General features: G+C 50.3%; 3 protein-coding genes across 5 annotated transcripts in view; 2 read left to right on the forward strand and 1 right to left on the reverse strand.

Moving 5' to 3' along the window:
- herc2 (HECT and RLD domain containing E3 ubiquitin protein ligase 2) overlaps nt 1-15,227 on the reverse strand; it is a 42,353-nt gene extending 27,126 nt beyond the window's left edge. For 2 of the 3 annotated variants that reach the window (XM_068593109.1, XM_068593108.1), the window contains exons 1-29: nt 15,115-15,227; nt 14,180-14,292; nt 13,011-13,104; nt 12,785-12,916; nt 11,071-11,293; nt 10,449-10,549; nt 9,993-10,134; nt 8,977-9,081; nt 8,699-8,870; nt 8,269-8,442; nt 7,992-8,180; nt 7,752-7,903; nt 7,170-7,327; nt 6,969-7,082; nt 6,411-6,662; nt 4,867-5,060; nt 4,572-4,772; nt 4,095-4,323; nt 3,889-4,013; nt 3,546-3,724; nt 3,231-3,415; nt 2,901-3,056; nt 2,621-2,806; nt 2,283-2,459; nt 2,055-2,158; nt 1,767-1,917; nt 1,398-1,612; nt 946-1,078; nt 51-178 (exon numbers count right to left, since the gene is read on the reverse strand). In XM_068593109.1, coding sequence (XP_068449210.1) covers nt 51-178; nt 946-1,078; nt 1,398-1,612; nt 1,767-1,917; nt 2,055-2,158; nt 2,283-2,459; nt 2,621-2,806; nt 2,901-3,056; nt 3,231-3,415; nt 3,546-3,724; nt 3,889-4,013; nt 4,095-4,323; nt 4,572-4,772; nt 4,867-5,060; nt 6,411-6,662; nt 6,969-7,082; nt 7,170-7,327; nt 7,752-7,903; nt 7,992-8,180; nt 8,269-8,442; nt 8,699-8,870; nt 8,977-9,081; nt 9,993-10,134; nt 10,449-10,549; nt 11,071-11,293; nt 12,785-12,916; nt 13,011-13,104; nt 14,180-14,251 — 4,443 coding nt within the window. In that variant the 5' untranslated portion in view covers nt 14,252-14,292; nt 15,115-15,227. The remainder of the gene's footprint in view (nt 1-50; nt 179-945; nt 1,079-1,397; nt 1,613-1,766; nt 1,918-2,054; nt 2,159-2,282; nt 2,460-2,620; nt 2,807-2,900; nt 3,057-3,230; nt 3,416-3,545; nt 3,725-3,888; nt 4,014-4,094; nt 4,324-4,571; nt 4,773-4,866; nt 5,061-6,410; nt 6,663-6,968; nt 7,083-7,169; nt 7,328-7,751; nt 7,904-7,991; nt 8,181-8,268; nt 8,443-8,698; nt 8,871-8,976; nt 9,082-9,992; nt 10,135-10,448; nt 10,550-11,070; nt 11,294-12,784; nt 12,917-13,010; nt 13,105-14,179; nt 14,293-15,114) is intronic. The other variant, XM_068593110.1, reaches the window with a different exon arrangement.
- A 1,216-nt stretch (nt 15,228-16,443) lies between these two features.
- On the forward strand, nt 16,444-18,744 carry nipa1 (NIPA magnesium transporter 1). The gene is made up of 5 exons (XM_068593111.1): nt 16,444-16,632; nt 17,062-17,109; nt 17,306-17,396; nt 17,574-17,734; nt 17,857-18,744. Exons 1-5 carry the CDS (start codon nt 16,500-16,502, stop codon nt 18,351-18,353), a joined length of 930 nt encoding a protein of 309 aa, XP_068449212.1. The 5' UTR covers nt 16,444-16,499; the 3' UTR covers nt 18,354-18,744.
- Nucleotides 18,745-19,394: 650 nt separating this feature from the next.
- nipa2 (NIPA magnesium transporter 2) overlaps nt 19,395-19,572 on the forward strand; it is a 3,906-nt gene continuing 3,728 nt past the window's right edge. Inside the window, exon 1 of the mRNA XM_068593016.1 lies at nt 19,395-19,541. The gene's annotated coding sequence lies outside the window, so the exon portion shown is untranslated. The remainder of the gene's footprint in view (nt 19,542-19,572) is intronic.

A 19,572-nucleotide genomic window follows, 5' to 3' on the forward strand; every position in this document is an offset into this window, starting at 1 on the left:
ACACACACACACACACACACACACACACACACACACACGTCTAATCCTACCTTGATTAAAGAGCACTTGGCCTGGTACACCATGCGGCACACGTCAATCACAGATTTAGGGAGGGACCTCTGCTTCCCCTGATCCACACCCAACGCACACTGACTGACCAGAGAGAGGGCGACATGGCCTGAAGGGGGGGGGGAGAGGAGAGAGAGAGAGAGAGAGAGAGAGAGAGAGAGAGAGAAAGAGAGAGAGAGAGAGAGAGAGAGAGAGAGAGAGAGAGAGAGAGAGAGAGACAGACAGACAGAGAGAGAGAGAGAGAGAGAGAGAGAGAGACAGAGAGAGAGAGAGAGAGAGAGAGAGAGAGAGAGAGACAGAGAGAGAGAGAGACAGAGAGACAGAGAGGTCAGACTGTCCTCTCAGGGCTTCCGTACATAAATAACAATTCATAAAAAACATTGAGGAAGGCAAAAGCATATTTTTTATAGCTTTTTTTTTTTTAAAAAGCAGATTCATTATTTCAAACTCAGCTTAAATGAACATCATGAACTCATGAATTTAACACATTTACACAACTTTTTGGGGCTTGTCCAGGCCTGTAAATAACAGTCTTAAACTCCCTGACTGCTCCAGGTTCTGCATGCTGTGTGAATCCTGCAAGGAGAACCCTCCTTCTCCTTCCTCCTTCCTCCTTCCTCCTCCCTCCTCCTCCTCCTCCCTCCTCCTCCTTCCTCCTCCTCCTCCTCCCTCCTCCTCCCTCCTCCTCCTCCTCCACCTCCTCCTCCACCTCCTCCTCCCTCCTCCTCCTCCTCCTCCTCCTCCTCCTTCCTCCTTCCTCCTTCCTCCTCCCTCCTCCCTCCTCCTCCCTCCTCCTCCCTCCTCCTCCCTCCTCCTCCTCCTCCCTCCTCCTCCTCCCTCTCCTCCTCCCTCTCCTCCTCCTCCTCCTCCTCCTACCGAGGTCCTGGTGCTTGAGCAGGCAGCACAGCAGGAGGCGGCCCACCTCCTCCACCGGGTGCTCTGGGGGGAAGGTGATGGGCGTGATGAGGTGGTACTGCTTACAGCAGCGCTCGATCTGGCACAGGAAGTCCTGAAGGAGGAGAGCAGCAGAGCTGAAGACCACGAGACACTGCGTCTAGTTTCCTTCAGCTTCAGGCCACACGCACCAACACGACAATACACTGTGTCATGAATCTACAAAATACACAAGCTTCACTTTTTGAACGGCATTACATAATTTGATGATATTCTACAAACACTTAAAGAACTCTTTACATGACTCATCTGTTTCTGAGCTCTGTATTCTTTACCTAACTTTATATCTATTGCCTTTATATCTTTATAACTTTATATCTATTGCCCTGTTGTTGTTGTTGTTGTTGTTGTTGTTGTTGTTGTTGTCGTCGTACCTTCACAGTGTGGTCCTGCGTGTTGTTGTCGGCGATGGCCTGCAGGAAAGGCTGGGCGTGGTCACTGAGGGTGATCCTGCGGGAGTAGAGCTGGACCTTGTCGGGGGTCGTGGTCCCCAGGGAGCTGCAGTGGTCCTCGTCCTTCTCCTCGTTGTAGTTGTAGTGGATCTGACTGGTCTGCAGCCCGCCGGAGAAGATGGAGGACTGGAGCCACTCTGCAACGAGGGAGCAGCATGAACGCAGGGATCTGAACCCACAGGGATCTGAACCCACAGGGATCTGAACCCACAGGGATCTGAACCCACAGGGATCTGAACCCACTGAGGCTCATGATCTGGACCCAAAGGGTCCAAAAGGATCTGGACTTACTGGCACACTCGAGCTCCATGGGGGACAGCGGGGTGCTCTTGGCCAGGTAGGAGGCGTGGAGGCCCAGCAGCAGACCCAGGTTCCTCTCCGTGTCGATGAGCGGAGACGACAGACTGCTGAGGTCCGGAGTGGTGACCGTCTCCTGGTTGGGCTGCAAAGACACACACACACACACACACACACACACACACACACACACACACACACACACACACGGTCAGAGAGACTGGGGCCCCTTACTGTTGAGGTATTTTGTGTGTCTTTGTCGTCATTTTAAATGCAGCGTACCTCCATGTACTGGCCCACGCAGAAGGCCTGCATGGACTCTCTGGTGTCCTCAAACAGCAGCGCCGCCTCCAGAGCCACCACCGGGTCCTCTCCTGCAAACTGGGCTAGAGAGAGAGAGAGAGAGACAGAGAGACAGAGAGACAGAGAGACAGAGAGAGAGACACTCGGTCAGGACCAGAAGAGAGAGAGAGACTCGGTCAGGACGGGGTCCAGAAGAGAGAGACTCACCGAGGACGCTGTTCCCCGCCAGCGACTGGGACTGCGCCTGGAAGTCCTTGATGTCGTACACCTTCCCGTCGATGACGGTCCAGAAGCCGCCATCTTTGTTGTGGTTCTCCAGGTCGGCCTTGCGGATGAGGGAGACCTCCTCGTTGTTCTTGGAGCTCTGACCTGTGAAGAAGGATCCTGCCACAGCAGAAGAAGAGCTCGTTACGTTCTACCGAGCTTCTCCTCGTCACCGCCGGGTTGGGAGGGTCAGGGATTTAATCCTGAGGGACCACGATTGTGTGTGTGTGTGTGTGCGTGCATGCATGCATGTCTGCACGTGAATCCTGAGTGTATTATACCCATAATGCCCGGCCAGGCCAGGTCCTCGTTGTCGTCCCGCTCGTGGCCTGGCGCCAGGTGGTTGAAGCGGTCCAGGTGCTCCAGCAGGCCGGCCAGCAGAGGGATGGAGCCCGTCTCCTGCATCAGACCGGCGTCCATGGTGAGCAGCAGCACGATGGACACCACCAGCTCCGGCAGCAGCACTCCTGTCACGGCACAAACACCCAGCACGGTCTCAAGAGCTCGACAACAACACCGCCACGTCGTTCACGCTGCACAGAACCTCCCAGCAGGAGTTACCAGTCAGATCTCCTTCAATGACGCGAGAGACTTCAGCAAAGTGGCGGCGGCCGGTGGAGGCGATGCTCGTGGCCACGGGGAGGATGTCCCCGATGTGAGTGCACAGCAGCGCGATGTACTTCTTCAGGAGGGAGCCGACGCCCAGCAGCTCCGGGTCTGCAGGCAGAGAGGAGACGCTCAGTGGTGGAACCACCTCACAGAAACACCTCAGTGAGTAAAGCTTCTCCTCCAGAACCAAGAACCAGCAGAGGTTCCCGATAGCGAGCAGCAGACTCGCTGCATCCGTGAACATGGATCCTGACTGAGCATCAGAGCTCCAGCTGGACTCACTGTATCCGTTGGCGCTCTCCGTGCCGCTGACCCCCAGGTACAGCTTGCTGACCAGCAGCCTCTGGAAGCGCAGCAGCAGGTCCAGGGAGGCGGAGCGCTCCTTGCTCACGCGCTCCGCCTCCAGGTAGCTGGAGATCCGACGCGCCACGTCCTTCAGCCGGGCCACCGTCTGGGAGGCGATGTTCCTGCAGAGGGAGGAAGCTTTCACTGTCCAGCCTGTCTGGACCTGGAGGGGTGCAGGTCTGACAGGAGCAGGTGAGCGAGGTACAGGTACAGGTAACGGGGTCAAGGTGAGGTGAGAGAGCAGTCTGGTACCTCAGCAGCTGCTGCACCAGCTGCACCAGCGGCAGGCTCTGCTTGCCGGCGGACTCGTAGATGCCGGTGTTGATGAGGTCTTTGTCCAGCGTGGCGCGGCAGCGCTGCAGCGTGGAGGCGTCGGCCTCCTGCTCGTCCACCTCCTTCTCCTTCTGCGCCTCCTTCTTGGCTTCAATGTCCTGCAGAGGAAAGATAAAACACCAGGGTTCATACACTCTGACCAACGGGTTGCCACGACGTTTAACCTGCAGAGCACAAACTAATGTAATTGCAGTTTTCTTCGCTCCGATCGGAGAAGAAGAAATAAAGACATGAGACTCTTCGTGGCGCTCTGAACACCGACCTGTATCTCCGCCGTGATGGCGGCGTTCAGAGCAGACTCCAGCCCGCCGTCGGCCATCAGGCTGCTGACCAGCAGGTCGATCATGAAGCGGCGGCCGGGACTCACGCTCATCTCGTTTCCGGACGCTGAGGAGAGAAGACACGTCAGCTCGGAAGCAGTTTAACTCCGGTGCGACGACGCCGGCGTCTCATCTGAAGGAGCCTCACCGGCGTTGGGCAGCAGCGAGGACAGCGCCCTGGCCCGCTCCTCGGCGGTGGGCAGCAGCACCGACCAGCCGCTCTGCAGGACGGCCTGAGCGGCCGCCTGCACGGAGCCCAGGACGCCGGCGTTGCTCGCCAGGACCACCACCGTCTGCTTGAGGTTGTTCAGCAGCGCGCTGCCGAGCCCCAGACCCAGATCCTCCGGGTCCACCTGGTTACTGATGGCTGCGTGGAGCTGAGGAGGAGGAGGAGGAGGAGGAGGAGGCGGAGGAGGAGGAAGAGAGGTTAGTCTACTGCAATGTTAACGACACACGACAGAGAAGATGTGGAGTTTCTGCTGCTGGCTTTCAAAGCCGGCCTCAGTTTCTTCGGTGCCGATCCGGTCCGTGAGTTTTATGACCCGCCGCTTCACATTTCCTCTGAGGTGAACCCGGCGTGAGCACCAGCAGCGCTCGAGGAGCTGCCGGCAGGAGGAGGCCTCACCTGGAGCCGCAGCAGGTTGAGCGTGGCGACCACCATGCACTCCTTCTCCTGCGGCGGCGGCCAGTCCGAGCTGCCGTCCATGCCCTCGCTCACCTGCCGCAGCAGCAGGTCCAGCTGCTCGAAGGTCACGGGGCAGACGTCCACCACGAAGGGCACGCGCTGCCCCACGGACCACTCGGAGCACGAGGACCAGGCGAAGCTCTGCCCACGCAAACAAACACACAAACACACAAACGGCGTCAGCAGCGCCCCGTCAGGAGGGGAGAGAACCTGCGACAGCACCCGCCTCCCTCACCTGCCCCGGGCCGCAGGAGATGCCCACGATGTGCTTGGCGTTGAGGCCGGGCAGCGCCTTGGGCTGCTTCTTGTTGGAGAACAGCGTGTCGAAGTGCTGCAGCTTGTCGTTGCTGCCCCAGCTGTGCACCTCGCCGTCCTCCGTCAGGGCGAGGCAGTGCGTGGAGCCCACCGCCACCTCCACCACCTTCTTCCCTGCTCCGCCCAACGCACACGCAGACACGCCTCAGAGCAGTAGGAGCAGGTGCTCATGATACAGGTTAGTGACAGGTCATAAGCTCCTCATGACAAGCTAGTTACAGGTCATAAGCTCCTTATGACAAGCTGGTTACAGGTTATAAGCTCCTCATGACAAGCTAGTGACAGGTCATAAGCTCCTTATGACAAGCTAGTTACAGGTCATAAGCTCCTTATGACAAGCTAGTTACAGGTCATAAGCTCCTTATGATAAGTTAGTTACAGGTCATAAGCTCCTTATGATAAGTTAGTTACAGGTCATAAGCTCCTCATGACAAGCTAGTTACAGGTCATAAGCTCCTTATGATAAGTTAGTTACAGGTCATAAGCTCCTCATGACAAGCTGGTTACAGGTCATAAGCTCCTCATGACAAGCTAGTTACAGGTCATAAGCTCCTTATGATAAGTTAGTTACAGGTCATAAGCTCCTTATGATAAGTTAGTTACAGGTCATAAGCTCCTCATGACAAGCTAGTTACAGGTCATAAGCTCCTTATGATAAGTTAGTTACAGGTCATAAGCTCCTTATGATAAGTTAGTTACAGGTCATAAGCTCCTTATGATAAGTTAGTTACAGGTCATAAACTCCTTATGATAAGTTAGTTACAGGTCATAAGCTCCTCATGACAAGCTAGTTACAGGTCATAAGCTCCTCACGATAAGTTAGTTACAGGTCATAAGCTCCTCATGACAAGCTGGTTACAGGTCATAAGCTCCTTATGATAAGCTAGTTACAGGTCATAAGCTCCTCATGATAAGTTAGTTACAGGTCATAAGGCCTCATAATAAGTTAGTTACAGGTCATAAGCTCTTCATAATAAGCTCGTTACAGGTCATAAGGCCTCATAATAAGCTAGTAACAGGTCATAAGCTCCTCATAATAAGTTAGTTACAGGTCATAAGCTCCTCATAATAAGTTAGTTACAGGTCATAAGCTCCTTATGATAAGTTAGTTACAGGTCATAAGGCCTCATGATAAGTTAGTTACAGGTCATAAGCTCCTTATGATAAGTTAGTTACAGGTCATAAGGCCTCATAATAAGCTAGTTACAGGTCATAAGCTCTTATAGTAAGCTGGTTACAGGTCATAAGCTCCTCATAATAAGTTAGTTACAGGTCATAAGCTCCTCATAATAAGCTGGTTACAGGTCATAAGGCCTCATAATAAGCTAGTTACAGGTCATAAGCTCTTATAGTAAGCTGGTTACAGGTCATAAGCTCTTATAATAAGTTAGTTACAGGTCATAAGCTCTTATAATAAGCTGGTTACAGGTCATAAGCTCCTCCGTCCCAGCAGCAGCAGCTCACCCTGCAGGCTGTCGAGCAGCTTGGGGTATCTGACGTGCTCGTCGGTGCCGTGTCCGAGCCGCTGGTTGTCCCCCTTGCCCCAGGTGTACACCTGTCCGTCTTTGGTGAGCGCCACGGAGAACTGGCTGCCGCAGCACACCTTCACCACGTCCAGGTCCTGCAGCTTCTCCACCAGCTTGGGGGTCTTGCAGCCGTCGCTGCCTCCTCGGCCCAGTTTGCCGTAGTCGCCGTCCCCCCAAGACCAGACCTGGCCTGAGGACCAGAGGGGGGTCTCAATGGTACGGCCCAGTGCAAGTTACAGTACTAATACTACACTGTAAAAATACTTTGTTGCAAGTTAAAGTACCAGAATCAAGCAGTAAGAGTACTTTGTTACAAGTAAAAGTGAGAGAGGCTGTGAGGGCTTCAGATTCTGTAAATGTGAATCGGCCATTTTGTTTGCTTCCACCGCTAACCGCGTCACGCTGCTATGAACTATGGGTAATTCCCCGAGGGTAAAGTCTGCAGAAATGCAGTTCATAAAAGAGGGAGGAGTCCCAGACCGTTCCCTCCTCTTACCGTTCTCCGTCACAGAGAGCGTCTGCGCGTCGCCGCTACCGCACGCCACGTCCATGACCTTCAGCCCCTTCAGCGCCGTCACCAGCATGGGCGTGGTCTGGTCCTCGCTGGAGCCTAGAACCCAGCAGAGAGACGACACACGGAGCCGGTTAGCTGTGGTCATGAGGCGTTCAGGGCCCCCGCGGTGCAGACGGCGCTCACCGTGGCCCAGCCGGCCGTAGTTCCCTCGGCCCCATGTGTACAGCTCGCCGTCGGCCGTGATGGCGGCGCTGTACGTGCTGCCGCACGCGACGTGCACCACGTGCTTCCCCGTCTGCTTCCCGTTGAAGGCCGCGATCATGGTGGGCTCCTCCAGGTACCTGAAGAACAGAGAGGGAAGCAACCAGGTTCAGACGCAGTGTGACCCAGAGATGTCCATGACTTTAACCCAAACGTTCATGACTTTAACCAAACGTTCATGACGTTAAACCAAACGTTCATGACTTTAACCCAAACGTTCATGACTTTAACCCAAACGTTCATGACTTTAAACCAAACGTTCATGACTTTAAACCAAACGTTCATGACTTTAACCCAAACGTTCATGACTTTAACCCAAACGTTCATGACTTTAAACTAAACATTCATGACTTTAACCAAACGTTCATGACTTTAAACCAAACGTTCATGACTTTAAACCAAACGTTCATGACTTTAAACCAAACATTCATGACTTTAAACTAAACATTCATGACTTTAAACCAAACGTTCATGACTTTAACCACATGTCCATGTTTCACTCACGTGGTGTCTCCGTGTCCGAGGCGGCCTCCGTCCCCGCAGCCCCAGGAGAACACCTCACCGTTGGACGACAGGGCCAGCTGGTGCTGGCCGTCGGGGTGAGCCGCGAGCTTCACCACCTTCCTGGAGCTCAGTCCGTGAATCAGCATCGGAGCCTAAAAGAAACGACTCAGAGACTAAACCTGCGGCGGAGACGAAGGCCTCGTCCATCCAGCAGAAAGCACCGGGTGCAAAATGACTCACCAGGGTGGTGCTCTTGTAGTTCTGGGTGTAGACGGCTCCGCTGCTGGACAGGATGAGGAAGCCCTTCTCCGAACACACCACCTGGGCGACGCCGAGGCTCGACAGGCCTTTGCAGTGAATGGGCCCGTTGACGTTGGCGTAGAGCTTCCAGCCCAGCAGACCCCAGGCGATCACCTCCTGCAGGGTCCCCTGCAGCAGAGGGGGCGAGAGGGGTCATGACGTCACTCGTCTGGTTGTATAGAAGCCAGCGTTCAGGATGAGTAAAAGCATAAGACACCTTGTGCGAGGTGGGGGAGTTGCAGTGAGGGGGGCAGCAGGGGGACGCCAGGCGATCCAGGTGAGCCATGATCACCACGGCCGTCTGCCGGAGGTCGATGGCAAGGTCGTTGTCCTGAGGCAAGGTCAGGTAGCGCAGGAAGCTCTCGTTGGGACTCATCTGGGCCGAGAGGATCTGACAACCGGAGCGTCATTGAGTGGTTTCAGTATTAAAAACACTCAATGCGTACTTTTACTTTAGTAATGAGTTTTTCTTCTTCATAAAAACACATCATGTCAATGCACTTTGTAATATGTGAACTCATTTGCCCCACCTGTGATACCTCTGCACCCCACTAGACGTCCTGATCACGTGATCTACTGGAGGATAAACTGTGTTTCCTCAGGCAGACCTGAGCAGGATCAATAACTCCCGTGACCCGGGTACTCACCTCGGCCTGGTCCTCGGGCGCCGGCTCCTCCTTGCTGCTGCGGATGCTGTGCAGGCGCTGCAGCAGCGGCAGCAGCGGGGCGCTGGTTCCCTGGGTGGAGCGCTCGTTGTCCATCTCCCTGGTGCCGCTCTCCCACAGGCGCAGCAGCAGCAGCACGGCCGACAGCAGCTGGCTGAGGGACGCACAACAGACGCACAACAGACACACAACAGATGCACGAGGTGAGCGTGGGCGTGTCCCAGCGGGCGTGGGGGGCGTCCCCCAGGTGCTGTGGTTACCTGAGCGTGCCCCTCTGCACCGCCAGCTCCAGCAGGATGGCCAGCGCCAGGTGCTGGTCCTGCAGAGGGATGTTCCCTTTGCTGCTGGCGCTGCCGTGCACGTCACTGCAGAGAGAGGTCAACACACAGGGTCACACACACGCTGACACACACGACACACACCGACGCACACCGACATGACTTTAAACTAATGTTCATGACTTTAAACTAAACGTTCATGACTTTAAACTAAACGTTCATGACTTTAAACTAATGTTATGACTTTAAACTAAACGTTCATGACTTTAAACTAAACGTTCATGACTTTAAACTAAACGTTCATGACTTTAAACCAAACGTTCATGACTTTAAACCAAACGTTCATGACTTTAAACCAAACGTTCATGACTTTAAACCAAACGTTCATGACTTCAAACCAAACGTTCATGACTTCAAACCAAACGTTCATGACTTCAAACCAAACGTTCATGACTTCAAACCAAACGTTCATGACTTCAAACCAAACGTTCATGACTTTAAACGAAACGTTCATGACTTTAAACGAAACGTTCATGACTTCAAACGAAACGTTCATGACTTTAAACTAAACGTTCATGACTTTAAACTAAATGTTCATGACTTTAAACTAAATGTTCATGACTTTAAACTAAATGTTCATGACTTTAAACTAAACGTTCATGACTTTAAACTAAACGTTCATGACTTTAAACTAAATGTTCATGACTTTAAACCAAACGTTCATGACTTTAAACTAAATGTTCATGATCAAACATTGTGTGAAATGTGTGTGTAAACAGTAAAAAGTGATAAAATGTAGTATTTAAACTAACAATGAGGATTCAAAGCATACAGTAAACCTCAAATGAATGAGAGACAATAGTTTATTAAAAGAATAAACATTTATATAGATGCCTGTATGTATGCTGCTGATGTTTTGAGCCTCTTTCTTTTAAAAGCAGATTCATTATTTAAACTAAATGAACACATGAACACATGAATATAACACGTTGAAGAACCTGAGGAACTTGGTGGCTCGCTCCACCACCTCGAGCCACACGGACGACACGGTGCCCTCGTCGAACAGAGTGGCTTCTGGGAGAGCTCGCAGCGCGTCCAGAGACTCCTGCAGCAGCTCGCTGCAGAGGTCTGCATCGTCTCCTGGAGACACACAGAGCCGGTTACGCATCCATCCATCCATCCATCCATCCATCCATCCATCCATCCATGCATCCATTCATCCATTCATCCATTCATCCATCCATTCATCCATTCATCCATCCATGCATCATGCATTCATATAAAGTTTTACAAACACAAAGAAACGAGTGTTTTATTTGAGCTTGTTTGTATTTTCTATTCATGAACATTTAAACCAGAGCAACACATCACCTCCTCCACCACCGGACACACACACACACACACACACACACACACAAACACACACACAGAGACACACACAGAGACACACACACCTGACCGCCAGGCTCGGCGCAGGAAAGCGAAGGCGAAGGAGAGCGCCGCCCTGGAGCCGACTCTGGCCAGACCTTCAACACCTTTACTGGCGGGACGGGGACTGGAACACAGAGACGAGCACTGAGAGAGAGTGTGTGTGTGTTTGTGTTTGTGTGTGTGTGTGTGTGTGTGTGTGTTCAGAGCTTTTCCTGCGTGAGCGTCACAGATATTCTCCAACAGAAGCTGCTTTCACTCGTCTGAAGGCGTCACAGAGTTTGTTTCAGTAGCTTTGGAAACAGGAAGTGAGTGAATATTTTGCTCCTACATAAACTGGACCCCGGTTCCCTCCGGTTCCCCCGGTTCCCTCCGGTTCCCCCGGTTCCCTCCGGTTCCTCCGGTTTCCCCGGTTCCCTCCGGTTCCTCCGGTTTCCCCGGTTCCCTCCGGTTTCCCCGGTTCCCTCCGGTTCCTCCGGTTCCCTCCGGTTCCTCCGGTTCCTCCGGTTCCTCCGGTTTCCCCGGTTCCCTCCGGTTCCTCCGGTTCCCTCCGGTTCCTCCGGTTCCCCCCGGTTCCCTCCGGTTCCTCCGGTTCCCTCCGGTTCCCTCCGGTTCCACCCGGTTCCCCCCGGTTCCCCCGACCCCTACCTCTTGTTGTCGGCGGCGGGCGCCGGCGGGCTGGGCGGGCCCCTCCAGCGGGCCTTGTCCTTGTCCTCCATCATGCTGTGGCTCAGGGAGATGAGGTAGCGCTCCAGGATGACGAGGCGCTGCCGGAGCCGCCGGGCCGACAGCGTGGTCTTGGCCGTCTGAGCCGAGAGGCGCTGCTGGTCGTCCACCAGGACCAGCAGGCAGCGCTTCAGCTCGGCCTCGTCTGCACACAGCACGGATCAGAATGAAGCAACACACACACACACACACACACACACACACACACACACACACACACCATGGTTAAGAAGACAAATCAATAAGTCTTGGTCACATGACTTCAGCTTCTTACATCATCATCAGAGCCTTTTGTTCTGATCGGGTTCAGTACTGAATATATTTATAGAGAGGTGTGTGTGTGTGTGTGTGTGTGTGTGTGTGTGTGTGTGTGTGTGTGTCTGTAAGATGAGAAGAGCCAAAATAGTCGATCAGAACCCGTTAAGCTTCCTGTAAGCCGGACCGACCCGATGAGCACCGAGCATCAGCTGCAGTCGGTCACATCGCCCTCTACTACTACTATTATAGTAATAATAATAATAATAATAATCCACCGTTAGCCATCGCTGAGAGGGCGCAGTGAGAGAACGACCACATGGTGGACTCTGTGACATCTGGAGGTCAAACACAGCTCCCGCTGAGGGTCAGAGCTCAGAACGTTCTAAGTTAAAAACCAGCGTTTGTGCTGATTTGTGCCGTTCCAGATATGAAAAGAGTGAACGCTATATTTAGAACATCTTGATGTCAGACACACTGAAGACGTTCTCTGTCAGGAGCCGTCTGAGGCTTTGAGATCTGAACCCCTCTGGGTTCCTCTCAGGGTTCCTCCTGAAGACCAGAACCTCCTGCAGGTCCCTGAGACTCACATGTCTGAGTTCTTCATGCTGAATGAATGAACGATTATTTTAAGTGAAGCCAGAACTCATGTAAAAAGAGTGTGTGTGTGTGTGTATATGTGTGTGTGTGTGTGTGTGTGTGTGTGTGTGTGTGTGTGTGTGTGTGTGTGTGTGTGTGTGTGTGTGTGTGTGTGTAACTCTGCTGCACATCTTCTCCACGTGGTCGTGTCCCTGCAGGCTCCGTGACAGAGCACTGGTCCGTGTTAAATCAGACCGCTGTGATTATTTCCTGCTTCAGTCAATGAGGAGAGCCAAGAGGCCGCGAGCAGCGCCGGCATCCACCATCAGGGCTCCTCCCCCTCCCACACTTATCTCCCCCAACATGACACCGTCCCACCCAGTCCGCCCAGTAAACACAGCCAGCACCGCACCACCGTGCAGACCCTAGATTACACTGAGCTATAAATAACCCTCAGACCTGCAGGGCAACTCCTCACGTGGCCGAAGAAACCGCAGGAGGCCGTGAGCTGAGGACAGCCGGGGTGTGTGTGTGTGTGTGTGTGTGTGTGCGTGTGTGCATGTGTGTGTCTAGTCGACATTTAAAAGTTGTGAAAGCGTCTGCGTGTCCGTTACACTACTGGCAACCAGAGCGCAGCGTCACCTCTGACCCGACGAGCCTCACGAGGAACACAGTTCCTCACAGCAGCAGAGCAACCAGCAGCAGAGCAACCAGCAGCAGAGCAACCAGCAGCAGAGCAACCAGCAGCAGAGCAACCAGCAGCAGAGCAACCAGCAGCAGCTGGCGGGACAGGTGAGCTCACCTGGCTGCCGGCCCCAGTCCCAGGTCTCGATGATGGAGTGGTGGACGGACGTGGACGTCTCCTCCTCCTCCTTCTTCTCTTTGTCGTTGGGCTCATCTTTCTTCTGCGCTCCAAAGCAGTCGGTGCAGTCCTCTGAAATCCAGCACAGAGACGTTCACGCGGTGACCTTCAGCCTGAGGCAGCAGGTGTGTCACACACAGAGGAGTGAAGAGGACGAGGTTCCTACCTGGGTGAGCAGACTCCTCCCCGTTGAAGGTGATCTCCTCATCTTTCACCATTTCATTCCACATCTCACACAGGCCCTCTGCAGAGAAGGCCCGCTGGCACAGAGAACACAGGGTTACACACACAACATGCACACAACATACACGTTACACACGTGTAACACACACATCTCAACAGGCCCTCTGCAGGGAGAGAACACAGGGTTACACACATGATACACACAGATGGGCTATTCACATCACACCAGCAGTGTGACTCTGGGTTTAGCGTCTATAAATGTTCTCTTCTCCTCACCAGATCTTAAAATAACTCATTAGCTTGTATTTTATTCCTCTTCGGGGCGTTTCCTACCGGCAGCTTCCTGCTCGGCTCTTTATGATCCATTTGGGCAACGAGCTCTTTGCTTCTGCACGAGCGCCGACCGTCAACTCAGTCCAAAGAGCAGAGAGGACCACGCATCCTGATGACAGCACTACGCTCACCAGTAACATACCAGTTACATACCAGTTAGTCGTGTCAGGCTTTTGTTCTCTTCACTCTGATAAGTTCAGACTGTTCTCAGGTAACCAGAGGCCTTTTCCTCCAGACGACCACAAAGGGAAACCTTCCACCTGTTGAATCTCTATAGGAACCTCAGATATGCTCTAAAGCCAGCAGCTAACATCACAACAAGAGGAGAACCAGCTGCTTCCTCATCAGCTCGTCACCTTCGTGCTCTGCTGAGAAACTCTCCCTCCAGGAAACACAGCTCTCGCTTTCAGGGATCCGATGTCTTGAAATGTGAAAAACACCATCGCTCAGAGCCGGACAGACGGAGGCTCTTTCACAACGCAGCGCTCACTTGGCAGCGCGAGGCCCAGAGGCTTCTTCTCTCACTCCATCGTGACTGCAGCCCTCTTAAAGACCACCAACACGGGTTTGTTTTCACAACACGGATCCTTTTCCCCTGACTGACGGGGATATTATGGGCTGCACCTCTTCCCACATTACAGGACAACAGTAATCACGTGAACGCGTCCTGAGGATGTTTATGATGCTTAGTGGAATATGCATTCACTTCCAATGTCCCAACATGAAGCAACACAAGCACACTGAAAACAACACAACGCAGCTCCTGAGACACGGAGCAGCACAAGAAAGTCAGACTTTGCAGGTGTGTGCAACACTAACCTGCAGGTCTATCTTCAGCCATTTGTCGTGGAACCTCAGCTGAGCATCGAGGGTGAAAGATGGAGACGGCATCCTCTCCCTCCTCTTCTCTCCTGGCTGCAGAGGCAGCCAACCTGCAGGACGGAGAGGTGATGAAGGTGATGAAGGTGATGACCGTGACGTCATGAACGTGTGCAGCTCAAGCAGAGTTATGGTTATAGCTCAGGTTATTGATAGATAGATGTATAGATAGATGTATAGATGTATAGATAGATAGATAGAGAGATAGATCCCCCAAATGTAAACAAACAGGAGAACCCAACAGGACTCCCGCTCAATGTGTCAAACTACCAGATGGAGGAAGGTCTCACATACATGACCCTACACACACATGACCATACACTACATGCTGCATACAGACAACAGTGACGTCATCTTCATGTGAACACTATTAAATCCCCAGAAGTTAACGAGACGATGGAGGAAACAAGGAGATGGTGGAGGAGACAAGGAGACGATGCTAGCAAGGTCACATAGGACCACAATGTGATAACAAGGACTCCATAGGTGAGACAACAGGTAACACACACACACACACACACACACAACATACCGACACACACACACACACACAGTTAACATACTGACACAGACACACACCACACACCACATAACACACACACACACACACACAACATACTGACACACACTAATGCACGCACACACGCGCACACACACACACACACACTCACAGACGCATCACGTGACGTAACGTCTACGTTAGCTGTGCGGCTAAAGCTAGCAAGCTAGCTTGCTAAAGCTACAGTAGCAACATCATCATCATCCAGAGAAGAAGAAGCAGCAGCCACCGGGACACGTGACACCGAGCGGGACGGGCCGTTCCTGACACGACGACCCAGGTGTGGACACTCTCGAGAGGAATGCGTGAACATTACCTGCGGGGTCTCTTATCTCGAGCGGTTCTCCTCGAGCTGTTCTCGTCCCTTCAGCTGCTCCGCTGCGATAAAACGAGACGCTCGTAATGGGGCTTGATTGACATGCGCGAGAGGCATGGAACGAGTTGCGTAGACTGTCGCTGGGAGATTCGGTGCGTTTGATCTGTGTCACGGCGTCCCGCCGAGGTGGGGCTTTCTGGAGCGAGGTGACCGGAGCTGGGTTTATTCCCGCCCGCTCGCATCGCGCCGTGTTCTAAAAGGTGCGCTTCTTTGGGGTTTGGAGGCGGGACATCGAAGGGGCGGGGTTTGTCCTGGAGTGACAGCAACATCATCCACTGAGTGGCGCTATTTCTTTATTTTATTTAGATGCAGAGGGACATACTTCATATAGTTTTACATGTTTATTTAATTATAAAGTGTATTTATTTAGATACAAAGGTACATATGTCGTATAGTTGTAAATGTGTATTTAATTATAACGTGTATTTATTTAGATGCAGAGGTACATATGTCGTATAGTTTTAAATGTGTATTTAATTATAACGTGTATTTATTTAGATGCAGAGGTACATATATCGTATAGTTTTAAATGTATATTTGATTATAAAGTGTATTTATTTAGATGCAGAGGAACATATGTCGTATAGTTTTAGATGTGCATTAATTGGGGCGGCTGTGGCTCATGGGTAGAGAGGTTGGATCCCTGGCCTCGCTATAGTCGGCGTGTCTCAGTGTCCTTGAACAAGACACTGAACTCCAGTTGCTCCCCGGCGCCTCATGGCAGCACAGTGCTCCTTGATCACTGAGGATGGTTAAATAGAAGATCTATTTCATGTGTAACTTGTAATGAAGTCTACACCTATATACCTACTTAATATGACAAAACGTAATAAAGTAGAGTTTGTAATTATTAAGTATATTTTTCAACTTATTGTATTTCATCAACATTTTAAAGTTTTTAAATATGAACGCTTCGACCTCACATTCTTAATTACATCCCTTTATATATATATATATATCTATATCTATATAGATATATATATCTCTATATATATCTATATCTATATAGATATAGATATATATATCTCTCTATATATATATATATACACACACATATATACACACACACATATAAATATATATATGTATATATATATATATATATATATATATATATATAGATTGATATATCTATATATCTATATCTATATTGATATAGATATAGATATAGATATAGATATATATATCTGCCGTGCTGCATCCGAGGGCCACGGTAAACGCGCATGCGCATTGTCCCACTTCCTGGTCCAAACTACGAAACCGGACAGTGGTCTTTTAGCCGTCCCGCAGTGAAACTAACGTAAAGAGACGGCGGCGGGGGTAAAATGGCGGCTGGGTCGGAACCGAGCAGCGGTTCGTTCCCAGTTTCCGGAGTAGCGATAGCAGTGGTGTCAAGTTTCATCAACGGCTCCACTTTTGTGCTCCAGAAGAAGGGAATTTTACGGTCGCGCGACAGAGGTAGACACTTCCGGTTCCGGCTTTCTGTACTTTTATTTAAAGTTTTGGAGTAATCCTTAGTTTTTAAGCGTCAGTCATTGTTTTTTAATAATTATTAATATTAATAATATTAATATTATTATTTATACCTGCTTTTAATTTATTTCATTCCATTGACGTCTTTTTTCTGACAAATCTTTAATTTGATTCATTTTATATGTGAAGCACTTTACTGCAAATAAAATAATCTTTATAAATAAATAAACTTGAGTTAATTAGACAGATAAGATCCCTTTTTGGCTTATTGTGAATTCCATGCATGCATATATATATATATATATATATATATATATATATATATATATATATATATATATATATATATATATGTATAAGTAGAATCCATATGAATGGCATCAGACTCCTCACAGACTGAACTTGTGTCCTCAGGAGTTTCGTACCTCACTGATGTGTTTTGGTGGAGCGGCACACTGTCCAGTGAGTATAGCGCCACCTATCCACTCTGGAGGATATGACAGGTTCATTCATATTTCTAATAATATTCATATTAATCTTATGAGGAAAAGGTTAACAAATTAATACAAAAATGAGCACCAGAAATCACCTTGGGGACTTTTGTGTGATGTCTCTCACTTATTTAAACTGGAATTTGACAGTTTATTTATCTCACCAGTGATCGTTGGTCAAATTGGGAACTTCCTGGCGTACAACGCGGCGCCCGCTGTGGTCGTGACCCCGCTGGGAGCCCTGGGGGTGCTGTTTGGGTGAGTCCTCAAAGTCATCAGCCTTCAGCTAGTTCCTCCTAAAGATCCTCATCACAGAACCAGAACCAACACTACCTCTTTAGTCCACTAGAGGCACCAGAACCCTGCATAACTCTATATAACTGTTATTTGCCGTCCACTGAGCAGCAGACTTGAACCCGTGTCGTTGTGGTTCAGGGCCGTTCTTGGTTCCCGGGTCCTGCAGGAGCGTCTGGACCGGCTGGGGCAGCTGGGCTGTGTGCTGTGCTGCTGCGGCTCCGTGCTGCTCATCATCCACGCCCCTGAAGCCCAGGGGGTCACGACCCGGCTGCAGCTCGAGGCCCGGCTGTCAGACCCAGGTGAGCAAGTCCACGTCTCTTGGAGGAATTTGGTGAAAAATCATGTAAAAGTGGTTTATAGTCACATAAAACATTGGATAAATTGTGAACCAGTAAAGATATAAAGCCCCTCCCCCTCACAGTGGTGGTGGCGTACTTCCTGCTGCTGGTCCTGCTGCTGCTGGTTCTGGTCCTGCGGGTTGCCCCGGCTCACGGCTCCTCCAACATGTTGGTGTACGTGTCCATCTGCTCGCTGCTGGGCGGCTTCACTGTCCCCAGCAGCAAAGGCCTCGGCCTGGTGGCGCCGGACGTCTTCGGGTCCGGGCCGGTGGCGAGCGGCGCGCTGCCCCTCTTCCTGTGTCTACTGGCCACGCTGGCCGCCAGCGTCCTGGTCCAGTTCTTCTTCATCACCCGAGCCCTGCAGAGCTTCAGCTCCCACGCCTTCGAGGCCGTGTACTACGCGGCGTTCACGTGCAGCGTGCTGGCCGCCTCGGCGCTGCTCTTCAAAGAGTGGACGGCTCTGACTGCCGGCGCTGGCGCCGCCCTGCTGGCCGGTCTGAGCACTGCGTGCGTCGGCGTAGCGCTGCTGCGCGTCTCCCAGGAGGCCTCCGTCACGCAGAGGAAGACGAAGAGCGAGTGATGAAGAGGATGATACTGACTGTATTACAACATTCATACATTTAACGCTTCACCGATCAAACCGGGTTTCATAACGGGTGATTTTTATTTGTGTTTGTCTTCAGGTATTTATGTACTAAACAGAGAAAGACCGACAAGAGGAATAATGATAATTATGATAATAATAATAACAAGCAGTAAAACCACAAACTCTCTATCAGGACCTGAAAAAACACAGAACAGCCGGAGCTTTTTCCAGAGTTTTTTTCTTCTTCTCTGTCTCATGTTTCTGACCCTGAAGGCTTCCTGCTCCGTCCACGTTTCTGAAACGGAAGCTGAGGAAATATAAAATCCCAGCATGCATCATTCAGACAATGTTTTGCCATAAAATAAGTAACTTTTCCATTTTTGAACCGACTGACAGTTTTTTTTACTGGAACTCCTTCGCAACAGGCCGATGCTTTGTGTTTAGTGTGAAGTTAATATTCATAAATTAATTTTTAAAGTTCAAATATAAACTTATTGTCATGTTTGTGTTGTCTGGATATTAAAAGTTATTCATGTGTGTCAAAGCACTTCACTGTTTGTCAATAATTAATCCATAAAGTTATAGATTATTTATCGACAAACAGTGAAGCGCTTTGAGAAATAATAGAAAATTTAACTTTTATGAATCATGAAGAAATTAAATTGATCAGAAATGAAAACAACATACAAATAAAACACAACTGAGTATTTAATACAAAGTGTACGAAAGTAATAATAACAGAGTTACAAATATAATAACCATAAAAGTTTTTTTTTTAAATAACTAATTAAATGTACTAACATAAAAAGGTAATATTAGTAATATTGTATGGTTTGAATAAAAAGGAAAAACTCAATTTATATTTGATTATATGTATCTATATTTGTCCGTGTTAAAGTGTAGAATGACTCATAAAATAATAAATACGATAAAGAGTGGACTTCGTCTTCACTTCCGGTATGTTTCTTCCTCTGTGGTGCTGGTCTTCAACCTGCGGAAAAAACTGCGGCCAAAGGTCCTCCGAGCAGAAGAAGAAGCTATCAGCGCAGCAGCGGAAGAAGAAGAAGAAGCGGAGGTGCGATGGTTAGCCCCAGAACCCGGAAGTAGTCTAGCTGTTAGCTCACCTCTACCTGCTAACACCTGAGTTGTCGTAAAGGAAACCGACCGCCACCTCCTGAACAGGTAACAAACGCTCACGGAGACTTAGTTAAAC

Source organism: Clinocottus analis, unplaced genomic scaffold (genome assembly GCF_023055335.1).
Source record: "Clinocottus analis isolate CAN_PGR_092001 unplaced genomic scaffold, fCliAna1.0.p SCAF_28, whole genome shotgun sequence".
Classification (NCBI taxonomy): domain Eukaryota; kingdom Metazoa; phylum Chordata; class Actinopteri; order Perciformes; family Cottidae; genus Clinocottus; species Clinocottus analis.

What these genes read in the sequence shown, in the direction of transcription:
- nipa1 (XM_068593111.1), top strand. Translation starts at nt 16,500, where the DNA reads ATGGCGGCTGGGTCGGAACCGAGCAGCGGTTCGTTCCCAGTTTCCGGA. An exon ending in GTGGAGCGGCACACTGTCCA is followed by an intron (nt 17,110 to 17,305) that starts GTGAGTATAGCG and finishes TTATCTCACCAG; the next exon opens with TGATCGTTGGTCAAATTGGG. An exon ending in GCCCTGGGGGTGCTGTTTGG is followed by an intron (nt 17,397 to 17,573) that starts GTGAGTCCTCAA and finishes GTTGTGGTTCAG; the next exon opens with GGCCGTTCTTGGTTCCCGGG.